The sequence below is a fragment of the Taudactylus pleione genome, unplaced genomic scaffold (assembly GCF_031769625.1).
Source record: "Taudactylus pleione unplaced genomic scaffold, aTauple2 ptg000095l, whole genome shotgun sequence".
Classification (NCBI taxonomy): domain Eukaryota; kingdom Metazoa; phylum Chordata; class Amphibia; order Anura; family Myobatrachidae; genus Taudactylus; species Taudactylus pleione.
Window position 1 is genome coordinate 6,481,602 of NW_028284497.1, and position 20,545 is coordinate 6,502,146.

A 20,545-nucleotide genomic window follows, 5' to 3' on the forward strand; every position below is an offset into this window, starting at 1 on the left:
GTGTGTGTGTGTGTGTGTGTGTGTGTGTGTGTGTGTGTGTGTGTGTGTGTGTGTGTGTGTGTGTGTGTGTGTGTGTGTGTGTGTGGGGCCTAGTTTGTTCATGTGAAAACAAGCAAAACTGTTTTTTTTTTTGTAACTAAAAGCCAAAATAACTAAGTGGAAATTGGCAGTATATATGAGGACTAGAGATGTGCGGGTCCGGTTCTCAGAGAACAGACAACAACCAAATATAGAGGTTCTGAGTCGAAACGAGTCCGAGTTCGGAATCACTTTGGTGTACCGAGTCGAACCGAGTCCCGGTTCGGAACTTCCCGCAGTTCGAAACTTGGATTTAAAAATTGAACTCAGGTTTTGGATTGCATGCTAAAAGGTCAAATTGAGATAATTTTAGCTGTTTTTTTATTTTACTTTTTTTTTACAATACAGATCCAAAACCAAAACACATGAGGTTGGTTTTGCAAAACCAAACCATGAAGATTAATCTGGATCCAAAACCAAAACACGTGGGTCGGCGCACATCTCTAACAAGGACCATGCAAAATATCTGTTACTCTATGTTTTAACACAAACTATACTTAAGTGGTGAAAAATAGAATTCCCATGTAACAACACATTAAAGCCGTACATGTAAGCTTGTGAATATGTAGTGCCAGCATCTTGTACCTGATTTTTATTTGTTAGATATATATAGTGATTTACAGCTGAGCAGCATAAATAAATCCTTAACATTGATAAGGTTGGGCCTACAGATGTTGTGAGTTCATTAATAATACCATGTCAAATTTCCATTGGAGTCCATCTACTAGTCACCTTCTTTGTGACTTGATATTCATTGTTTGTTTTCTTACTTTTGTGTTTTTTGTTCATGGATTTGTTTCATTTTTTTCTGGATTACTATAATTTACCATGAAATAGTGGAAGAGAAGATAGAGCAATCATTGTGTCGACAAAAGGAAAGGAGAACAATACAGGTAACAATAAAGGTAATGCCTACACTAACATACATGTATATCCTTCATGATATCCTTCTGCGCCATCTATGAGAAAACTAATGAAGTTGGGCTGCTCCCTGATTTTTAGGCCCTTTGTAATATTTTCAATTTTCTCTTCATCTGGCCATATCCCATTCATAATGATTTCATACATATTCTTTGCTTCCATGTTGCGCCGCAAGTTATTGTATTAGGAGAAAATTATTGCTATAAAATTATCAGGAGGTCTTTCTGGAGGATATAAATAGATTATGGAGAAGATAAATAATATCTCTAAATAATGGTGACAGTGGTGTATCTATAATGGGTGAAGTGTGTGCGGGGCACATGGGCCCCTGGGTCTAGGGGGCCCCTGCAACGCACACCCTGCACCCATATTATTTTAAACTCACCTGTCTGTGGTCCCGCGTTGGATGTCAGCGCTGCTCAGAACACCGGAAAATGGCTGCCGCTGCCATTTTTCAGATGTTCTGCGCATGTTCAGTAGACTCCGGCACACTCTAGTGCCCAGAGTCTACTGCACATGCACAGAATACCGGGAAATGGCCGCCGATGCCATTTTTCCAGCATTCTGCGCATGCGCAGTAGACTCCGGGTATACTCTAGTGCCCGGAGTCTACTAATGATCCAGTGGCTGGCCAGCCACGTTAGTCGGCTGCTGGCCCCCGGGCAGAGAGGAGGGGGCCCCGCATGGTGTGCACATGGGCCCCCTCCTCTCTTAAGATGCCCCTGAATGGTGAACTCTTTAAACAGATTATGGAAATTCGGTCATATGAAAATTATTTTATATTTTTATTAGACAACATTATAAATAAGCCTTTTTTTGCCAGCTAACTTTAATTGTTCATTGTTTTTTAGGATAGTTGTCTTTAATTAAGTAGTTTGTATATATTATTTTTAATAATAAAGGAACATAATTAATGATTTTTCCCACCTCAGGTGCTTTCGGAATGTATACATACCGTATAATACATGGACTGAAGTCTTTGCTTTCAAACTGTTTGATTTTCTAATAATCCATACTGCCTTTTGCATGTAGAATGTTATACTGTATATACATTCATTTTACTAACAATATATAGCAGCTTGTAGTAAATAATCCTAAAAATGCCACCCCAAGCACCAAATATCTCTGCAGAAACTGTATTTATTTTTGTTGGATTCACACATGGTCTTTTGGCACACTCCAGTTTACTATTCATTGTACTTTATATTCTATGTTTAACTGGAAACTTGTTTATTATAATAGCCACCTGGCTGGACAAACGTCTCCATATTCCCATGTATTTCTTCCTCAGCAGCCTGGCCTTCTTGGATATTTGTTTTATATCATCCACAGTCCCTAAATTGCTCAATATATTGTTTTACAACCACAGGACAATCTCTTTATCTGGTTGCATTCTGCAGCTTTTTTCTTATGTGTCACTTGGGACTATAGAGTTTTATCATTTGGCTGTCATGTCAGTGGATCGGTATGTGGCAATCTGTCTGCCACTGAGGTACCATTCAATCTTCACCAACAAGGTCTGTCTATGGTTGGTGCTATTATCTTGGATATTTGGATTTATTACTTTCATCTATCCCATAATGTTAATCATTGATATGACTTTCTGTGGTCCATATGAAATCAATCATTTCTTCTGCGATAGTTCAGCTTTGGTGAATATCAGTTGCTCTAGCATAAGACACTTTGATATGGTTTCTTTCATCTTCGCCTCAGCTGTCATTTTGGGCTCTTTCTTCCTCATCTTTGTTTCCTATTGCAATATTCTCTTCACCATACTAATGATACCATCCACCAGTGGAAAAATCAAAGCTTTCTCCACTTGCAGGTCTCACTTCACAGTGGTCTCGCTAACCTATGGCAGTGCCATCTTCATTTATGTACGACCAGTTGGAAGTTCCTCCCCTGCCTATAATAAAACTGTTGCACTACTTAACAGTGTCATGACCCCAGTACTTAATCCATTTATATACAGCCTGCGAAATAAACAAGTCCAACAAGTGTTCAAAGATTTGGGGTTGAAAATTGTTTCACACAAAATCTGGTTTTCCTAAAATGATGAAGTAGATAACCATCTTTAGAAAATGTACTGTCCTCCTCTAAGACCCCACCATTACAATAACTAGCTCTTTCTGAATAGTTTAAATACACTTTCCCCACTGTCCGGTTAGTCAGGAAAGGAAGGATATAGTATATGTAGTATTCCTATTAAATAAAAGTTTAGTATTATTTGTACGATAATAATGGTATAAATACCTAACTAATCATTGCTTGAATACAAACTATTAAATAAAATAACCTACAGTATATTGTGGCAATGATGGAGTTAAAGGATAATGATTAGTTGAGTAAACAGGTTTTAAATTCCATATGCATTAAACCTGTGGTTCCCAAACTGGGTGCCGTGGGATACTTGCATGGGTGCCACGGTTTGGTGGCCCAGGACCAGATCAAACTATTTGTGGACCATGTGATAGGCAAAACCAGAGCTAGTAGCTGCCAATCATAAAATATATGGACAAGCAGAGTCACAACTCTGTCCACTTCCACATAACTGAACCTAAGGAGGCCAGGTAAGCATAATGTACTTAATTTAATAATTTTTCCAAAAATTCTCAATAAGAAACTTTGGCCTGGGGGTAAAAACTGTTGATAATGTAGGGCACAGTGCTTCAAGAAAGTATGGGAACCACTGCATTAAGCAGTTAAATATGTGCTTCTATTTCATACAGTTTATTGAGATGTTGAATAAATTATACCATGTACAATATATTATTGTAATACAAAAGCTTAGTATAATTTCAGGTACATATGTGACATCCCATGGTTGTGAGGTACTGTATTACTTAACATTTGTGCCGGTGCAGCCACTGTTCTTGAAGACATTATATCCATGGCTGTCCAAAACTACATGCCCCAGGATGCTCTGGAGCATTGCAGACAGCAAAGTGCATGCACAGTGCATGCAGATGGACAGGAAAAATCCTACAAATGGAGAAGTGGACTGGGCTTTGCCGTGGAATACATGCCCCTGAACCAACATCATGCGGCTGAGGTGTGAGAAGATATAGCCACATGGTACTGCAAAAGTCAGGAGAAACAGACCTGCTCTAATGTCGCAGTAAAGAAAATGCAATAGAGAAGAGTGAATCTCCATACAGAGCCACAGAAGACAGAGAAATGAGGCTACAGAAAATCCAGGGAGTAAATCTGCAGTTAAAAGAGTCGGGGACTTGAAGTGCTGCACCTACTTTCTGGAGGGGAATCTGTGTCCTTTAGATACTGAATTTGGTGAGAAAGAGCCAATTATTACAACTATACTCATACCTAATGTAACTAGTCTGATAGACATCTCAATTTTAAGTTAATGACTGGAGTTGCATTGCCTGCTGGGCCCCCCAGCTAGAATAATCTGCGTTTAATACTGTGTAAATTTCTCCTCTTTTGAAATTTTAAGACGTTAGTCTATGTAATCTGTAACCTTATATATTTATACAATTTCTGTAATGCAGCATTATACTTCCTTTTGTAAATAAAGTGTTTCTTTAGTAGTCTACTCTCTACTCTGTGCTCCAGAACCCAACACTTGAGTAATCTATTAGATCTCTAAGTTTCAACTATATCACTTTTTTTTTTGCTAGAAACAGAAGGAGAGACCAACTAAGTGACTGGTAGTTTGTGTCGCCGAGACTGTGCAATTTCAATAGAGTGTTAGGGGACCTGTGGTCCCTTTATGTATTTACCACAAATGGTGGCAGTAAAGAGACATGCATGGTATAATGGGCAGAGTGATAGAATATTTATTGTATATATTCAGCCCTGCTCTCACTACATCAGGGCATGGAGATCTGCATGATTGCAGTCCTGACACTAGTATAGTACCACTCAGTACCACAGTCAGGGTGATACATGTTATGATCTGCAAAGAACCACTGTGTAAGACTCCTAGAATCCAGTTGGCAAACTCTTCTGCCAATAACAGCCCCCTGCTGTTCCCTTAGAGCTGGATATGCTCACTGGTACTTAGATGGCCACCTGGTCTTATATTTGGGGCAGTAGGGGCTTACACGGCTATCTTGCAGATCACTGGATGTTATGCAGAATATTGTGGTACTGGATAGAGGCCACAGAAAAAAACACTTCACTGGAATTGTCGCTGTAATGTGACCTAAAGACTGGTTGTGACTTAGGGAGCCAAGATGTGACTAGAAGAGCAAAGTGCAAGATAGAGGATCGAGGTATGGCACTAATGCCGGGATGCAGCCTTGAGGGCTGAGATGCAGCCTTTAGGGCTGAGATGCGGCTTTGATGGTAGTGATGCGACCTTGAGGGTGGTGATGCAGCACTGGTGCCAAGGTGCTGAGATGTGGCAGTGGTGTGACCTTGAGGGTCGTGATGTGGCACTGGTGCCGAGGTGCGGCCTTGAGGGCTGAGGTGCGGCTTAGACGGCAGTGGTGCGGCATGGGTGTCAAGATGTCACCTAGTTGGAGAAGGTAGCTAAGCCTCAGGCTGTGCTGCAGATGATGTTAGGGTGAGCAGCAGGCATAGATGACTGTATACAGCAATGGTACTTGCCACTGAGAGGTGGATGCCGCAGATGCGACAAGCCATAGATTGAGCTCGAGTACAAAACTGCTTAGATGGTCAGGAACACAAGCGGGACAGTACTTGGGCATAAATTGACAGATATAACAGGAATACTGACAGACAGACAGGAACCAGTATTCACACACAAGGTGTAAACTATCACTGGCAATATGCCGCCAGTCCGGACATACTGAAATAAGATCTTCACTCAATGGGCAGCGAGTGCACAGATGATTGACAGCTGAGAGCTGGGATACTGCATGGCTATCTGGGAGACCCAGCAGCACCCGCGACTGTCCATTATCTTGGTCTCCCAGCCACAGTAAACTCGGTCCTCAGGACCCCACACAAGTCACGTTTTCCAGGTCACCCAGCAGGTGCACAGGTGTGGTCATTACTCACTGACACATTTTAAAAGATCCACAAGTGGAGATAATTCACTTGTGATTCTGTGAGGAGACCTGGAAAACATGCACGGTTTGGGGTCCTGAGGACCGTGTTTGAGAACCTGTGCTTTATATCCAATGCTCTCTAATACAGCTTTTATACCTAAATTCCGGGTCTGACCCGGAGGTTGGAACAGTGTTTCAAACCGGATCAGACCCGGGAATTAAACCGGCACCGACCCAGGATATTCCCAAGTCGACGCAGTTCACACAGGAGCTGGACCCGGCGTGCTCCAGGTCATCATGTCATTGTGACCCGGATCGCGCCGTTTACACTGTAGGGTTTCACGGGTCATTCCCGTGTCAAACCCTGCAAGTTACCTGGGTTGGATTGCCGGGTCACTCGACCCGGGAATCCAACCCTGTCCTCTGTTACACCAAGGAGCTACCCGGGTTAACCCTGCAATAACCCGGGTTTTAGCTCTGGTGTAAAAGGGGTATAACATTTACTTTCAAGTAAATTCAATACAAAAGGGAGGAGAAGGAGCCTGAAAAAAATCTACATATACCTAATGACTTTTAGCACATAGAAAAATCAGAAACACACTCTACAAATTACTACAAATTATTAGTAATTTACCATGTTAACCATGTTAAATGCCTTTAATTTGCAACATGAAAAAAAAAACACTTATTATATATATCTGTAAGGGAATGTATCCAGCTTAACCACATGCATATATCCTGTTCTGTACCTGTTACTTGTTATGAATATAGAAATATTTTTTTAGGATTTAAAACAATAAACCTTAATAATAGATTTGCAAGAAAATTTAACCATGTTATAATCAATATAATTTCATACTTTTAACAGAACAATAGTACACATTTGTCTTACTTAAACATTGATAAATCATCTTATAAATAAATCAGTAGATCATACCTGGATTAATAATAATAATAAGATCTGATATACATAAAGGCACATATCATTTTACCTTTATTGTGCTGAAAAGTTCAACATAATGCTTTCATATAAAGAGAAGAATCACCAGTTTAGTGTAGGGTAGTATGGGCTTTATTCAGCTTTGGACGGAATTGCAAAGCTGCTCGCAAGCAGCTTTGCAGTTCCGTCTGTGCAGATATGGTAATGCAGCAGGAGGCATCATGCCTCCTGCTGTATTACTTATCCGAGCTGCCTTGTCCAACGCAGCATCAGAAACTCTGCAGAACACTCTGTGGTTAAGGTGACCCATGGAGTCATGCAGCAGGCCGCTGCAGATGAGAGGAAGAAGCCAGGAAATCTTCGTCAGCAGATGGAGATCCTGGCCTATTCCCTCCCCGCCCACCAATGAAAGTCTGTTGCCAGTCTACGTGCGGGATCGCAGAGCCATTCTGCACTTGCACAGAACGGTTCATACGCCTGCGCAGATACCCGATCATTGTGAATCTGCGTTCAGCAGTGCACTAAGGTGCACTGCTGAATGAGGTCCTAAATTCAGAGAATTTATTTACCATCAATTTCAGAGAAATAGAAACAGCTTATATGGTTATAACTAAACAGAGGAAAGCGAGATATGGTCTATGGGGAGGAGTGGAGGAGAGTGAATTTTGGCAAAGAAAAAGAAAATAACTTTGGTTTTGCAGATATCATGGGAGAGGACAGAGGGGAAAAGGTTAGTACAACAAAGGTAAAATTGGATATGTAGATGGTATTGGAGGCCAAAAGAAATAGAAACACATTATAGGGAGAACAGAAGGACACATCTTTTAATACGTATATAGCCAGAAATTCTACTGGTTTCTTTATCTATTAAGACAGTGGTTCCCAAACTGGGTGCCATGGTACCCTGGGGTGCCTCAGAGCACTTGCAGGGGTGCTTCAGGTTGGTGGTCCAGTCCTAAATAAAATTATGTGATGAGCAAAACCAGTGTTAATGGCTGCCAATCAAAAAAAAATATGTAGACAAAAAGAAACACAGCCCTGTCATCAACCCCATAACTGCACCTAAGGGTGATACATAAGAACAATTTACTTCATTTAAATTTGCGGAATTTCTCAATAAGAAACTACTGCCCAGGGGTGCTGTGGAAAAAATGCTGACACTATAGGGTACCGTGATTCGAAAAAGTTTGGGAACCACTGTCTTAAGAGTTAGATTTATGAGCAGAGATTAATTTAAAACTGTATCAACACTAGAGGTACCTGAAATTAATTATACTGGGCTTTTGTATTACATTACTTTATTATACATGGTATAATTCATTCAACATCTCAATTAACTGATATATTTATCTAATCAGAGAAGTACCTACAAGCAGTCTTTAATTTAAAGCAGTTTGACAGTATATCTGTGGTACCCTAAAAACTTTTCTGAGATGATGTTGATTGTTGGGTTACTTATTACTGGTTTGATAGTGTGTTGTCAGGAATGCACACATGCCCAGAAAATCCTTCAGCAGCACTTCATCATCTTCTTTCCTTTACACAACAAAAGAGAGGCAAGGATTTTCCTCCCAGATGCAGGAAACCAGACAAAATGTACAAAAAAGATTTTTTGTATTTATTAGAAATGCCCCGAGAGTTACGTTAGGATGGATCATATTACTTAAATGAAGGTCTGGAAAGATTTGATGGAATAATAGATTATGGGGTCTATGTACAAGTATATAAAAAAAATTATTTCCCTCAATACTTATTATGAAAGAAAAATTAAATTAAAAAATAAATAAAAGAATTGCAAAAATACCAAAAAAAGTTTATTAAATGCAAATTTTATTAAAACAAAATATATTCAACAATTAGAATTTTTTAAATTAATAATTACCTTAAAATTACTGGATAAGGTTACAAAAAAAATACTCCTGTTTCAAATTACACCTTAAGATCATGCTATTAATTATAGAATCTATGAGACGAAAGGTAAAAATTTGATACATATGAAAACTAATGAAATTCAGTTTATTTCTATGATTAGGACCTGTACTACATATTACTACTGCAGTCAAAAAACACAACAAAAATTTGTTAAAAATGCGATAACACATATAATACATATGCAAAAAAAATAAAAATGTGATAAGAACACGAAAAATCTTTTAAACAGCATTTTATCACAAAAACCGCTTTGATATATATGTCCCATTAAAGAACTGTAGGGTAATATAAAAGTGCTAATAAATAAGTAAAATGTCAATTGAAGTATAAAAGGTATTAGGTACTACAATTCCTCAATCCAAGGCTGGGTACACACATAAAGATTTTCTGTCCAACCATCCAACTAGTTGTTTGGTTGGAATGAAAATCTGGTAATGTATGGGAGTAAATGACAATCAGCAATTTGCTCCCACCTACCAGATTTTCATTCCAACCAATCAACTAGTTGGATGGTTGGACAGAAAATCTTTACGTGTGTACCCAGCCTAAAAAAAGCATGGCCATTTACCATGGACTGCTTACCAAATGCATGGACATGAAAGTCATAAGCCAGATAGGGAGATCTGTTCACTATTGAAACAGACATGGGAGATAAAACACAACCAAATAACAAAGAAATTATAGCAGAGGCTCCCAAACGCGGTCCTCAAGGCTCCCCAACAGCTCTGGTTTTAAAGATATTTATGGTTGAGCACAGGTGACTTAATTAGTACCTCAGTCAATTTGATTTAACCATCTGAGCTCAACCATGGATATCTCGAAAAACCTGAACTATTGGGGAGCCTTGAGGACCGCGTTTGGGAACCACTGAACCATAGCATTAACAGATGCAGCGTCAATCTGGTATTCCCCCAAGGATGTTGGCTAAAATAACCCAGGAAATTACTATAATTGATAATAATATAAGTAATATAATATATACAATATAAAAATATAATATAAAATAAATAATATATCATATCAAATATAATATAAGCATAGACATAATTCTAAGGAACAACTCTCCTGTTGGTATAAGTAAACAGGGAACCTAAAATGAGGCATGAAGAGACCCACTACTGGCAGGACACCCCCTGGCCCCCGCAGCGTCTGCCTACCTGCTCCCACAATAGAACTGGCAGGAAGGGAACACAGTCGATGAATAGAGCTGCACACAGTGGTGAAGCTGAGGCTCAGGACATGAGTAGCCCAGAGCACACCAACCCAAAATGTCACAGCTGCCAGCATGCTACAGGTGCCGCTACACTGCTGGAGGCCAATAGCAGTAGGAGGAAACCCCACCAGGGGCCAGCGCAAAGCAGGTCCAAAGTTCAATGGGCAAAGCTTTTGCCACCCAAGATGGTGCCCTCACAAGACACCTATGCAGAGCAACAAGCCAATCATGGCCGGCTACTCATGGGGACAATGCAACTGCCCTGGACTTGAGCAGGTAAGAACTAAGTAGTCAAGACCCTCACCACCCAGGCCACAAGGCTTACCACCAGTGCCGCACAACGTTAGTCGTAAGGCGCCAGGTGTGGGACTGCAGCATTTGATATTCCGAGGCAGTCCCAAATGCTATTGCAGAATAAAAGAAACAGGAAAAAAGGATGTTAATAAGGAAAAATGTAAAATGGGTTTACGTTTTATGCATGCCTATATTACCATATGATTCCAACAGACTAATAAAGGTGTTGACAGTCTCCTTTCCCAGGTGAAGTAAGTTCACCCAGTACTAGGATGCCACCAGAACTTAACTCAGGTAAAAAGAGTCAATGTGGAAACTCAGCAGCACTAGGAATAGGCTGGGGTGGGAGAGAATTCCTGTCTAAAAACAGGTACAGTAGATTACCAAGCAAATGCAGGACTGGCAAAAACATAGGGGGTGATTCAGTACTAGACAGAATTGCAAAGCTGAAGTGTATGACACCCCAGCTGCATTTGCGATCCCAGCACTGTGACCGAAATCACATGCTGGAATAACCATTGCGACCATTGGATCTGCCGGCCAGCTGAGTAATGCCTCAGTTTACTAAGACTGGCCATTTTGCGAGCCCAGGAAACTACATCCGTGGATGCAGTCCATGGCCTTGTCACTCTCTGAAAATGGGGCATACATGCCCCCATTTCCAGGAACACCGGCGGACCCCACGCCACCTCTTAAATGCCTCTGCCTGTCAATCAGGCAAAGGCATAGAAGGGGCTGCATGCAATCATGCAGAACAGGTCCTGCACATGTGCAGATTCACGATAATTATCGGGAATCTGCATTTAGCATTGCACTTGTGTGCAATGTTGAATTAGCCCCATAGTGCAGGCAGGGATACCTACATGCAAGGGCATGTAGAATTTCTAGAATGGCTGGCAAAAACACTAACATACTGCAGCAGGGCAGGTGACTTCTGACAGGACAGAAGCTATAACCAGCAATGCACCAAGGCCCTGACTGTATTATAATTATGACATGGTGTCCTGGTTGCTTAGCAATGACTGGGACTCACCAGATCTGTGAGCTGCTGCAGCAGCTTCTAACAGTATGAGGGCCTACCCTCCAATATGACCCCTTTGACCAGGTACAAAATGCTCTGCTCCTGGACTTCCCATCTAATTTATAATTGCAGTCACCTGTGTTGAACTAGGTAATTAATGAGAAGGGTGTTTCTACACAGGAGACTGCAATCATAAATTAAGAAGGAAGTCCAGGAGCAGAGCCTCTTGTACCTGGTGGAAGGGGTCATGTTGGAGGGTATTGGAAAGCAAGGAAAGAAACAAGGGGAAACAGAGAAAAAAGAAAAAGGGAGAGATCAGAAAACAGAAAGAATAAGAAAAAGGAAGTAAGAAAGAAAGAAAGAAAGAAAGAAAGAAAGAAAGAAAGAAAGAAAGGAAGAAAGAAAAAAGGAAAGATGGGAAAACAGACAAGGTAGAGACATCAAGAAGCAAACATAAACAATCGCAAAACATCAAAGCACAAAAATACAGCATAAGTACAGCTACCTGTAATATCTAGAAACAAAGAGGGAGATCGCATGCTTAACTCCTACTAAAAACCAAAAGACACACCAAATCTCCACCTACCACAAAGCTATAGGCAGGACAATCTTGCACCATGCAGCAAACCTAAAATAAAAACCATAGAAATTACATACAGTATTACACACAACCTGTCACAGCCTTGAAGTTTATACTGCAGGTTGTCACGCTTATTTCAGCACTCCATTATTTTTTAAACAATAAGGAAATGCAAATCACACAGTGATAAGGAACTGTCTGACAATGATAATAATAGAAAACAGCCCTTAATAACTTTAAATGAGTGGGATCGTGCATACAAGTCGAATAAATGTTTATTTACCAATTTTTTTAATTTCCAGTAATAACATGTGGTGGGAGAGGAAAAAAGGGAAGAAAGAGGATTAAAGACAACACCAAGTCTCAGATTACGCATTTGAGAAATTGGGACAAATCAGAGATCAACCCTACAGGGAATAGCATATCAGTGACCTCCAAAGGGAAATATTTTTATATCATCCAAGGCAGGGGACAGTTGTGTTGGGTAAACCAAAATTTCCAGGCCTCATTATATGCCTCAACTGCACCATAGAGCAGAACTGTGATGTACTACATTTAAGCAAAATACCATACATTATTAATGATAGCAAGAAAAAATGGCACTGTATGCTGCTTCCAATTCATGGCAAAGAGGAGCTTAGCCACATTACATACATGCCTGCAAAGTTTATCGCAGGGTTTTGAGACCCCACAAAGCAGTTTACACAGCAGGACATGCAACAGACCTTTAGTAGGTGTAATTTTGATCTACCTATAAGGGACAAGACCATATCCCAAACTTCTGAAAGGTACAGGCAATCCCACCATATATGTAGGAAGGTACACTATGTAGACAAATGTGATTGGACACTGACAGCAAATAGATCAACAAGATTTTATTGATATCAGTACTTTCTAGGTCCACCACATGCAGTGATTACTGCAGAAACCCTTCTTGGCAAACTGTCCACAAGTTCCTAGATAACAGCCGGCGGTATGTTTTGCCATTCTGTCTTTTTTACAATGACCAACTGTGACACTGAAGAAGGTCGAATCGGCCTAGAACGCATCCGTCATTCCAATTTGCCCCAGAGGATCTCAATGGGGTTAAGATCTGGTCTCTGAGCTGGTTACCAAATTTTCTGTAGACCAGAACAGCCTTGGAAACATGACAGGTGGCATTATCGTCCTGATAAAAATAATTTGTTGTTTGTGTAGAACTGCCACAATGTAGGCAGGGCCGAAACTAGGATATCTGTCACCCGGTGCAAGGCAGCAATTTTGCGCCCCCTCCCTTCCTGCACCCGGTGCACGTGCACCTCTAGCCCCCCCCTAGTTGCAGCCCTGATGTGGAGAGCACAGAGCTATCGAGAAAATCTCTATACTTCTCCGAGTTAAGGTGACGATGCATTACAACTACTGCAGGAGCACACCATTTTGCTTGTGCAGGGGTGTCCAATCACTTTTGTCTACATAGTGTACCTTTGTGTCTGCTTTACCACCAACAAAGTTTAGGTAATAGTGGGTATTGTATAATTGAGTGCAGCTTTGTAGGGACCAGGTGTCAGTGAGCATATATCTTCTATGCATTTTAAGGTTTTACAGCAGGATTCTGTTTAGCTTTCTTAATATATAAAGTTACTCTTATTTATATTACTCATTTCACTAAGAGCCTGCATCAGAGGTGCTCGTAATGTTGATGCCGCATGCCAGCAGCCAATGTTTCAGTCTGCGCATGCATCCGAGTCGCACTATGCAAGTGTCCAGGTGGTTACCGCTGGGAGCCACTGCTCAAATTTAGCAGTAGGCACTGGGGATTACAGTGGCCTTTCCTGGGAGGTAACATGGGGTGCCTAAAAAGACGTGGATGTGTTGCGGTCAGCGATTGCATCTGAAGAAGCACCTGCACTGACACAGATGGCCATGTTCAGATTAATAATTTGCTCTTTTATAGGTGCAATGTTCAATGGTGTGACCAATAGTGAGTCTTAATATGTGCAGCAGAGGATTAGCATCACTGTCAGTGGTTATCTCTGTACAAACACCATCGGCAGCGGCATTACCATAAAGACAGAGTTGTGCTATGGCAAAAGATGCAGTTGTGGCTGCAATAGCATGCACCTCTGAATCATCTAAATTCTGCAATAAAGCAGTCCCCATAGAAATATATGCGAAAATGTGGAACCACATCTGATATCTACTATGATCCCCCATACATATAGTACATATCAGAATATTTGTGAGTACCCCATGAACATAGGCATGTTCATAGGATATCTTGCAAATATGATTGATAAAAAGGCCCCTTAGAAAGATTAATTGCACCAATTTTGGAAAACATAACAAGAAAATAATGATCTTTTATTAGGAATATTACAGCAGTAACCTGTCTCAATACTGAAATTCTTTCTTAACCACTTAATTGACTAATGTTTTTTGTCAACACTGCACAGAATTTTGTTACAATTTTTTTATTAAATTTAAAGAGTATTTTTAAAAATATATTTAAATATTTTATTTTCAAAAATATACTACTCGGAGATGTTTAGCACATACATGCAAACCCCCATATCCATAGGCCCCCATTGTAGTTTCACTTCCCAACCCACATGAAAAATTGCGCCCCAGTGTTAAAAGATCTCCAGTGGTAATAGGTTCCCATGGCAGAGCCCCCACCCTCAACCCCAGAGACATTGGGTCCCTAGTTTAGTCCTCCCCATCCCCATGTCTCACTATAAAAGTAAAAAAATATATATATCCCCTCCAGCCAAATAAATATTTTTCATCACTTTGACAAAGGCTAGACAAAGCCGAAACGCGTTGGTGTACTGACACTATTAGCAGGAAAAGAGACCCAGCACTGGATCGCAGGACAAGCACACACGGAGGACCAGGACAGCGCGTATACACGCTGACAAACTTGCATTGAAGCCACGGCCCGACTAAGCCGGAGGCACACACTGACAGCCTAACATCAGAGCGGGACTGCAGACCACGCGACAGACGGAGCGAGTCTCACCACCCATACCACCTGTAAGAATCAGAAGAGACCAGCGCCTCAGATAGCCGAAGAGCAGAAGGTGCGCCCACGGACCTGAACGGCAGAAATCCTGCGGTGATCGTCCGTGACGCCAGTATCAAGAGACTGGAGTCTCTGCAGCCCAGGAAGGGTAAGTCACCCACGGGGCTCATCACGGCCGGACCCCAGCGGCTATACAAACATTCCAAACAGCCATTTACATATTGATTCAACGACGACCTTACCAGGGTCCATATACAATAAGCAACTTTGGTCCATTTAACTGGACACCATCGGGACAATACAAATACAGAATTCCCCATTCCACCCCCCCCCTTTCCCCCCAATACCTACACCCAAGCACTATTGTCATTTGTCTAATACACACTCCCACACACTCACCCTTCCTAATGTCAGTTTGTAATGTATACGTGCTGTAATGTTATATGTGGACGTCTTATAATCACCTAATGCCAGCAGGAGATTTTACAGTGTCCAATTTAAGTGTGGCAACAATTTATCTTCATCTGATACAGAGATTAAATCAGACACATGTTAAAAGATCATTCTTTTATATTTAGGTATAACATGGAATTGTCATTTCAAATATTGCCAACAGACGCCGCAGGTGTCTGTTAAAAAGTCTGTATATGATCTGATAAGGCCACATATTGATAAATAAATTTTTTTTAAGAAAGACCAACATCTATTCATTTATTTAGATGATATACTATACATAGGTAGAGCGCTGAGGTAAAATTATAACAATCAAGAATCCATATGTAAATTGAGGGTGGTTACCTCATATGCCTACAGCTGCCCCCGACACAAGGTTTATTTATTCTTAGAGCGCTGGTGCACACATGCAATAACATTTCGAGAAAAAAATGTATTAAAGAAAATGTTGTTTTGGAATAAAGTCATTTGAAAACAAAAATGTTAACGTGAATGGCAATCATAAACGATAAACACAAGCCTTGTACAATGAACTTCTACCATGAACAGCAAACTTTGAAAGTGAATGGGGAATTTAAAGTGAAAGTTTATGAAAGTCTATGCCATGAGCATGTTTGAGATATTGCAGTTAGTAAACTTTCATCAAATTTTTTACTTATTCAATTTTCCAGCATCTCTTCAAGCCGGTAATTCATTACTGTATAGTTTGATTCTGGAAATGTAACTTTCTAACACACTACTTATTAATGATGCCAAAGGGAATTTTGTGACTAATTGTTCTTTTGAGACACAGATTTTTTAGATACTAAATGAATAAAAGGGAAGCAATGAGTTTTCTTTCAAATAAATGCCTGGCAATGCTTTGTAAGTGTGTGATCCACCACTGCAAAGATATTATACAGTACAGTATGTCAATAAGTGCAAGGAAAGGTATGATCGCAATATAGACACCTTTATTGTATAACTAGGCTCTTACCCAGCTTTCATCTGGGATATGGGATGTCTTGTCTGGGTTTCAGATCTACTTCAGGAACCTAGAACACTCCTGAAAGTGCAATGGGATATCCTGTGCGCTCTATCTCTAGTGCAGGAACATCAATATTTAGCCTGAGGCACTGCACTTTTATATCATGTTGATTATTAGATAATAATAATGAGCCCTGAATGAACCAGAAAAGAAATTTATTACTTGTTGCAACATTGATTTAAGGTCTGAAAAGGATTTAAAAAGTAGAAAAGTTATCTATCAGCTAAGATAACAATTTGTAGTATTTATGACCTATGCATGAATCAAATGAAAATATTGTTATATATTATTCTAACATAAAATCCAATATCTAGTGTGTTTTTTTGTCTATTCTACTGCATATGCTCCATTTAGAAAGGTATATTTACTTTAAATATTTTTACTTAATTAGTAAATTATTTTTATAATAAATCGGATATTACAGTATGTCTTAGGACAAGCATACAGTAAATTAGTAATAAAGCTGAGTATATAATAGAATAACTATAAATTAGTAGAATAAATATAAAATCAAAACCATAACATTTTAGGGTGGTTTTGTCAAAACCACTGTTCTTTTTCAGCAGGAACAAGCAGGTACTCAGTTCCTGAACCTTTCATTAACTATGACCCAAAATGTATTTTCTATAAGATACGTATCATTTTAAAGTCCCTTTTGAGTGTCTTCTTTTCTAAATACTATATATATATATACAGTATTATACATATATACTGTATATATATATTTATTTTGTATATATATAAATAGTTTTTTGTATATATTTATAATTATATATAAATTGTTTTTCTATAGCTCCACTCCCAGTATCTCCATCTACAGTTCCTGGATCTATTTTTCCAGAAAAATAGCCCTGGCCAAAACTAAAACCAAAACATAAGAATCTGCACTCATCTCTAATATAATTTCATATTATCACTGTAAATTTAATAGATTTTTACACACTTTGTATATATATTACCTTAGTAATTGGGGATAATCAAAGATGTACAAGATTTTAATAAAACCAAATAAAATATGAAGTTTTAGAGATTTTCAGGTACAGTTAGAACATACTGCACCCACTGTAGCTGTCGTGGTAAAGATAATCACTCAGATAGTTTTACTTAGACATCATCTTCTTATTATACTTAGTATTAGTATACTAGAGTGCCCTCCATTATCAGATACTTTTATTTTCTTTCAGGTTTTGTTAATACTGTGCATTACAATTCTGAGGTGCAAAAAAAAAATCCTCATGTTTGGATAATTATAATTAACATTCCTCTGCAGGTTTTCTAACTACAGGTTTTCTAACTCTGCAGGTTTTCTCACTTCTAACTACCTCACGAGGAAGGTAGACAATAGTAACATTCTGATTCCTGATCTTTCATCTGTTCTGATTCCTAAGTCATCAACATTTATTTATGAATCATCTTCTGTAGCTAACTCCAAACCTCATGAAGTTCTCTCCTTAGCTCCAATAACATGAAAGATCTTGGGGTATATTTACTGAGGATCGGTTTTGCTTTTTTGGGCAGTTTTTGGTCAGCCTTTCAATACACCCATTTACTAAAGGCCAAACTGATGAAAAACTGACCAAATTATCAACTTTAGAGAACAATAGAACATTGGACCAACTATTGATTACTTTACATAGACAAGTAGACACACCTTGGATTTACTAAGCATCATTTGAATACAGACTGAAGCTGAAAAAAACAATTGGTTAAAATGCCCAGGAATAGACTACCTACTGAGACTCATGTTTGAGTACTAAAAACACATACTATTAGAGAATAATGATGCCTTTAAAAAGGTACAAAACCATGTAGTGCACTGTGCCTGTAGGAATGATGACCTTTCAAAGGCACTCTATGCTTAGCACATAACTCAGATATGCAGCACGCCACCACCTGACTTGGAGGAGCCAAAATGCAGAAACAAAGTACCAACAGCAGCTTCATGATGTACAACATAGCTTATGTATGCCTAGACTCTTCCATGGGTAGTTAAATCTCAATGCAGAGTCTGATGGCGATGTCATATTGATGTTCCGTCTGAACCATAACAACTTAATGAACCAGTATGACTCTGTCAATGATCACTTTGAGCCAGATACTGCATAGTCATATGCTGCATCAGACCTGTACAAGCTGCTTAGTGTTCTGCATTTGTTTGCCACTGGTTTCTTACAGTCAGTCACTTGTACAATGCCAACTCTCATCTAGGTCATGGCAGCCCTGAAGATCCTCTCCTATACCTATATCTACAGTAATTTCTCAGTGGCATAAACTAAGGGTCGTTTTCTATTGACTTGCATGCATGCCTAATGTGTCGGGAGCTATAGACTGCACACACATTAGGCTGAGAATAGGGCCAATATTTGCATAAATAGACACCATGCCTATTCCGTGAATGTGTAGCTAGTGTTGCAAAACAAGAAAATAATGAGTGTTGTAGTTGACTATCCTGGTTTGTGCCACAATGCATTTATTCTCATACAATCACCCCTTTATGCTAAATTTGAAGCAGAACAAATGCCCAAAGGATGGCTGATGGGTAGGTAACCTGTAATGTTGTTGTCCACTTTAAAGAGAAAACAATATATCATACCACTCATATCTATTTTATTTATTTAATCAGGTGATTCTGCCTGTGGATGTTGCTCCTGGCTTCTGACTCCATTGTCACTTCCACAGACTCCTGTTGAACATAAGTATAATGAGGAACATATAATCACTAGATCAGTGATAGAACACAATTTTAGACTGTTAAAATCTATGTTCAGGTGTCTTGTTAAATCTGGTGGAATTTTGTTATTAATCAAAGCAAAGTGTCTGATATTATGCTCTGCTGCTTTCTGCTTGCATAATTTGGTGTTACATCAACCTACTTCACCATCAAATGACTCTCTAAGCACAGTTAGTGGAAGGCATGGATATGCAAACACTTATTAACTACTTTTTCATGTCAGCATACCTTTCTTTTGTGATTTCCTACTGCAAAAATAAAACTATTCTAAGATCATATAAGATAGTTGTTTGATGAATTTTATCACCAATTGCATAGAAAAATAATAACAACTTCAATGTTTGGAAAAATAGACTTTACATTGCTTATTTAAACATATTGTGAATACCATTACACATAACCACTACTGTATAACACATTTGGTGTATCTTTACAAAATATATTGCTTGTGATATAAACATATTGGTCACAGAACCACTAAAGAAATCAACCAACATTTTACTGGTAAGTATGCTGAAGTTAAACCTTAATGTAAGGTAATATTTGCAAGTTATCTTTTCCTTTTAGAAAGTGATTATGTGAATGGGTCCTTAGGGTTTCTCTGTGTGGGACCACCATGCATACGGAAGCCACAATCGGTTGGAGGTAGTGGTGCTGAGCTGTGCATTGGTGTGCTGCTCAACTAAAAATCTGCTTTCTGGTAAATGAGCAACAAATTGAGCACCAAAGGATGCTGTATTATTACTTAACTGACATATGGTATTAATATATACCTCATACATAATGCATGTAGAATTTAATTGTGCCTCCTGCATATCATAAGCCTAGTTGTGGAGCACAATGTGTATTCCACAAATCACAGGAAAGTGTCAACACATGACATATAGATAGCCTTTTAAGCAGTGTATGAAGAAAAGGATCTCATGAGGAGAATAAATTGAGTCATACACTGTACCAAATTGAGTGCATGCAGGGACATGAGAGAATACATTATCAAGATGTTATCCATATTTCAGTAATTGACATTTGTAAGAGTCCTGGTGGATGACAAGGAGGTTATGATAGCAATGCTGCAGAATCTGATGCCTGAATTTGAATACTTGGTGGTGGCTTTAGAATCCTGTACAACTGAGCTATCAAGGAGATCACAAGGGCTCAACTGCTGCAGTTCCAAGAATACAATCCAGTTGAGACAAATGCTGAGAGCTCTGCTTTCCTCACAAAGGACACTAAGCCCAAAAAGCCAAAGTACAAGGGTTTCATACAGCATGTCACAAGGTGGGACATAAAGTCTCTGAATGCAAACTGAAAGATTCAATTATTGTGCTGAAGTAACGTGATACAAAAAAGAGTCAGTTTCAAATGTCACAGACAGTTG

At 39.3% G+C, this 20,545-nt stretch overlaps 1 protein-coding gene across 1 annotated transcript; it reads left to right on the plus strand.

The window, feature by feature from the left end:
• The first annotated feature begins 2,099 nt into the window (after positions 1-2,099).
• On the plus strand, positions 2,100-3,050 carry LOC148526543 (olfactory receptor 6C70-like). The gene has a single exon (XM_088470167.1). The coding sequence runs from the start codon at positions 2,100-2,102 to the stop codon at positions 3,048-3,050; it is 951 nt and encodes a 316-aa protein (XP_088326293.1).
• The last annotated feature ends 17,495 nt before the right edge of the window (positions 3,051-20,545 follow it).

What these genes read in the sequence shown, in the direction of transcription:
- LOC148526543 (XM_088470167.1), top strand. Translation starts at nt 2,100, where the DNA reads ATGCCACCCCAAGCACCAAATATCTCTGCAGAAACTGTATTTATTTTT.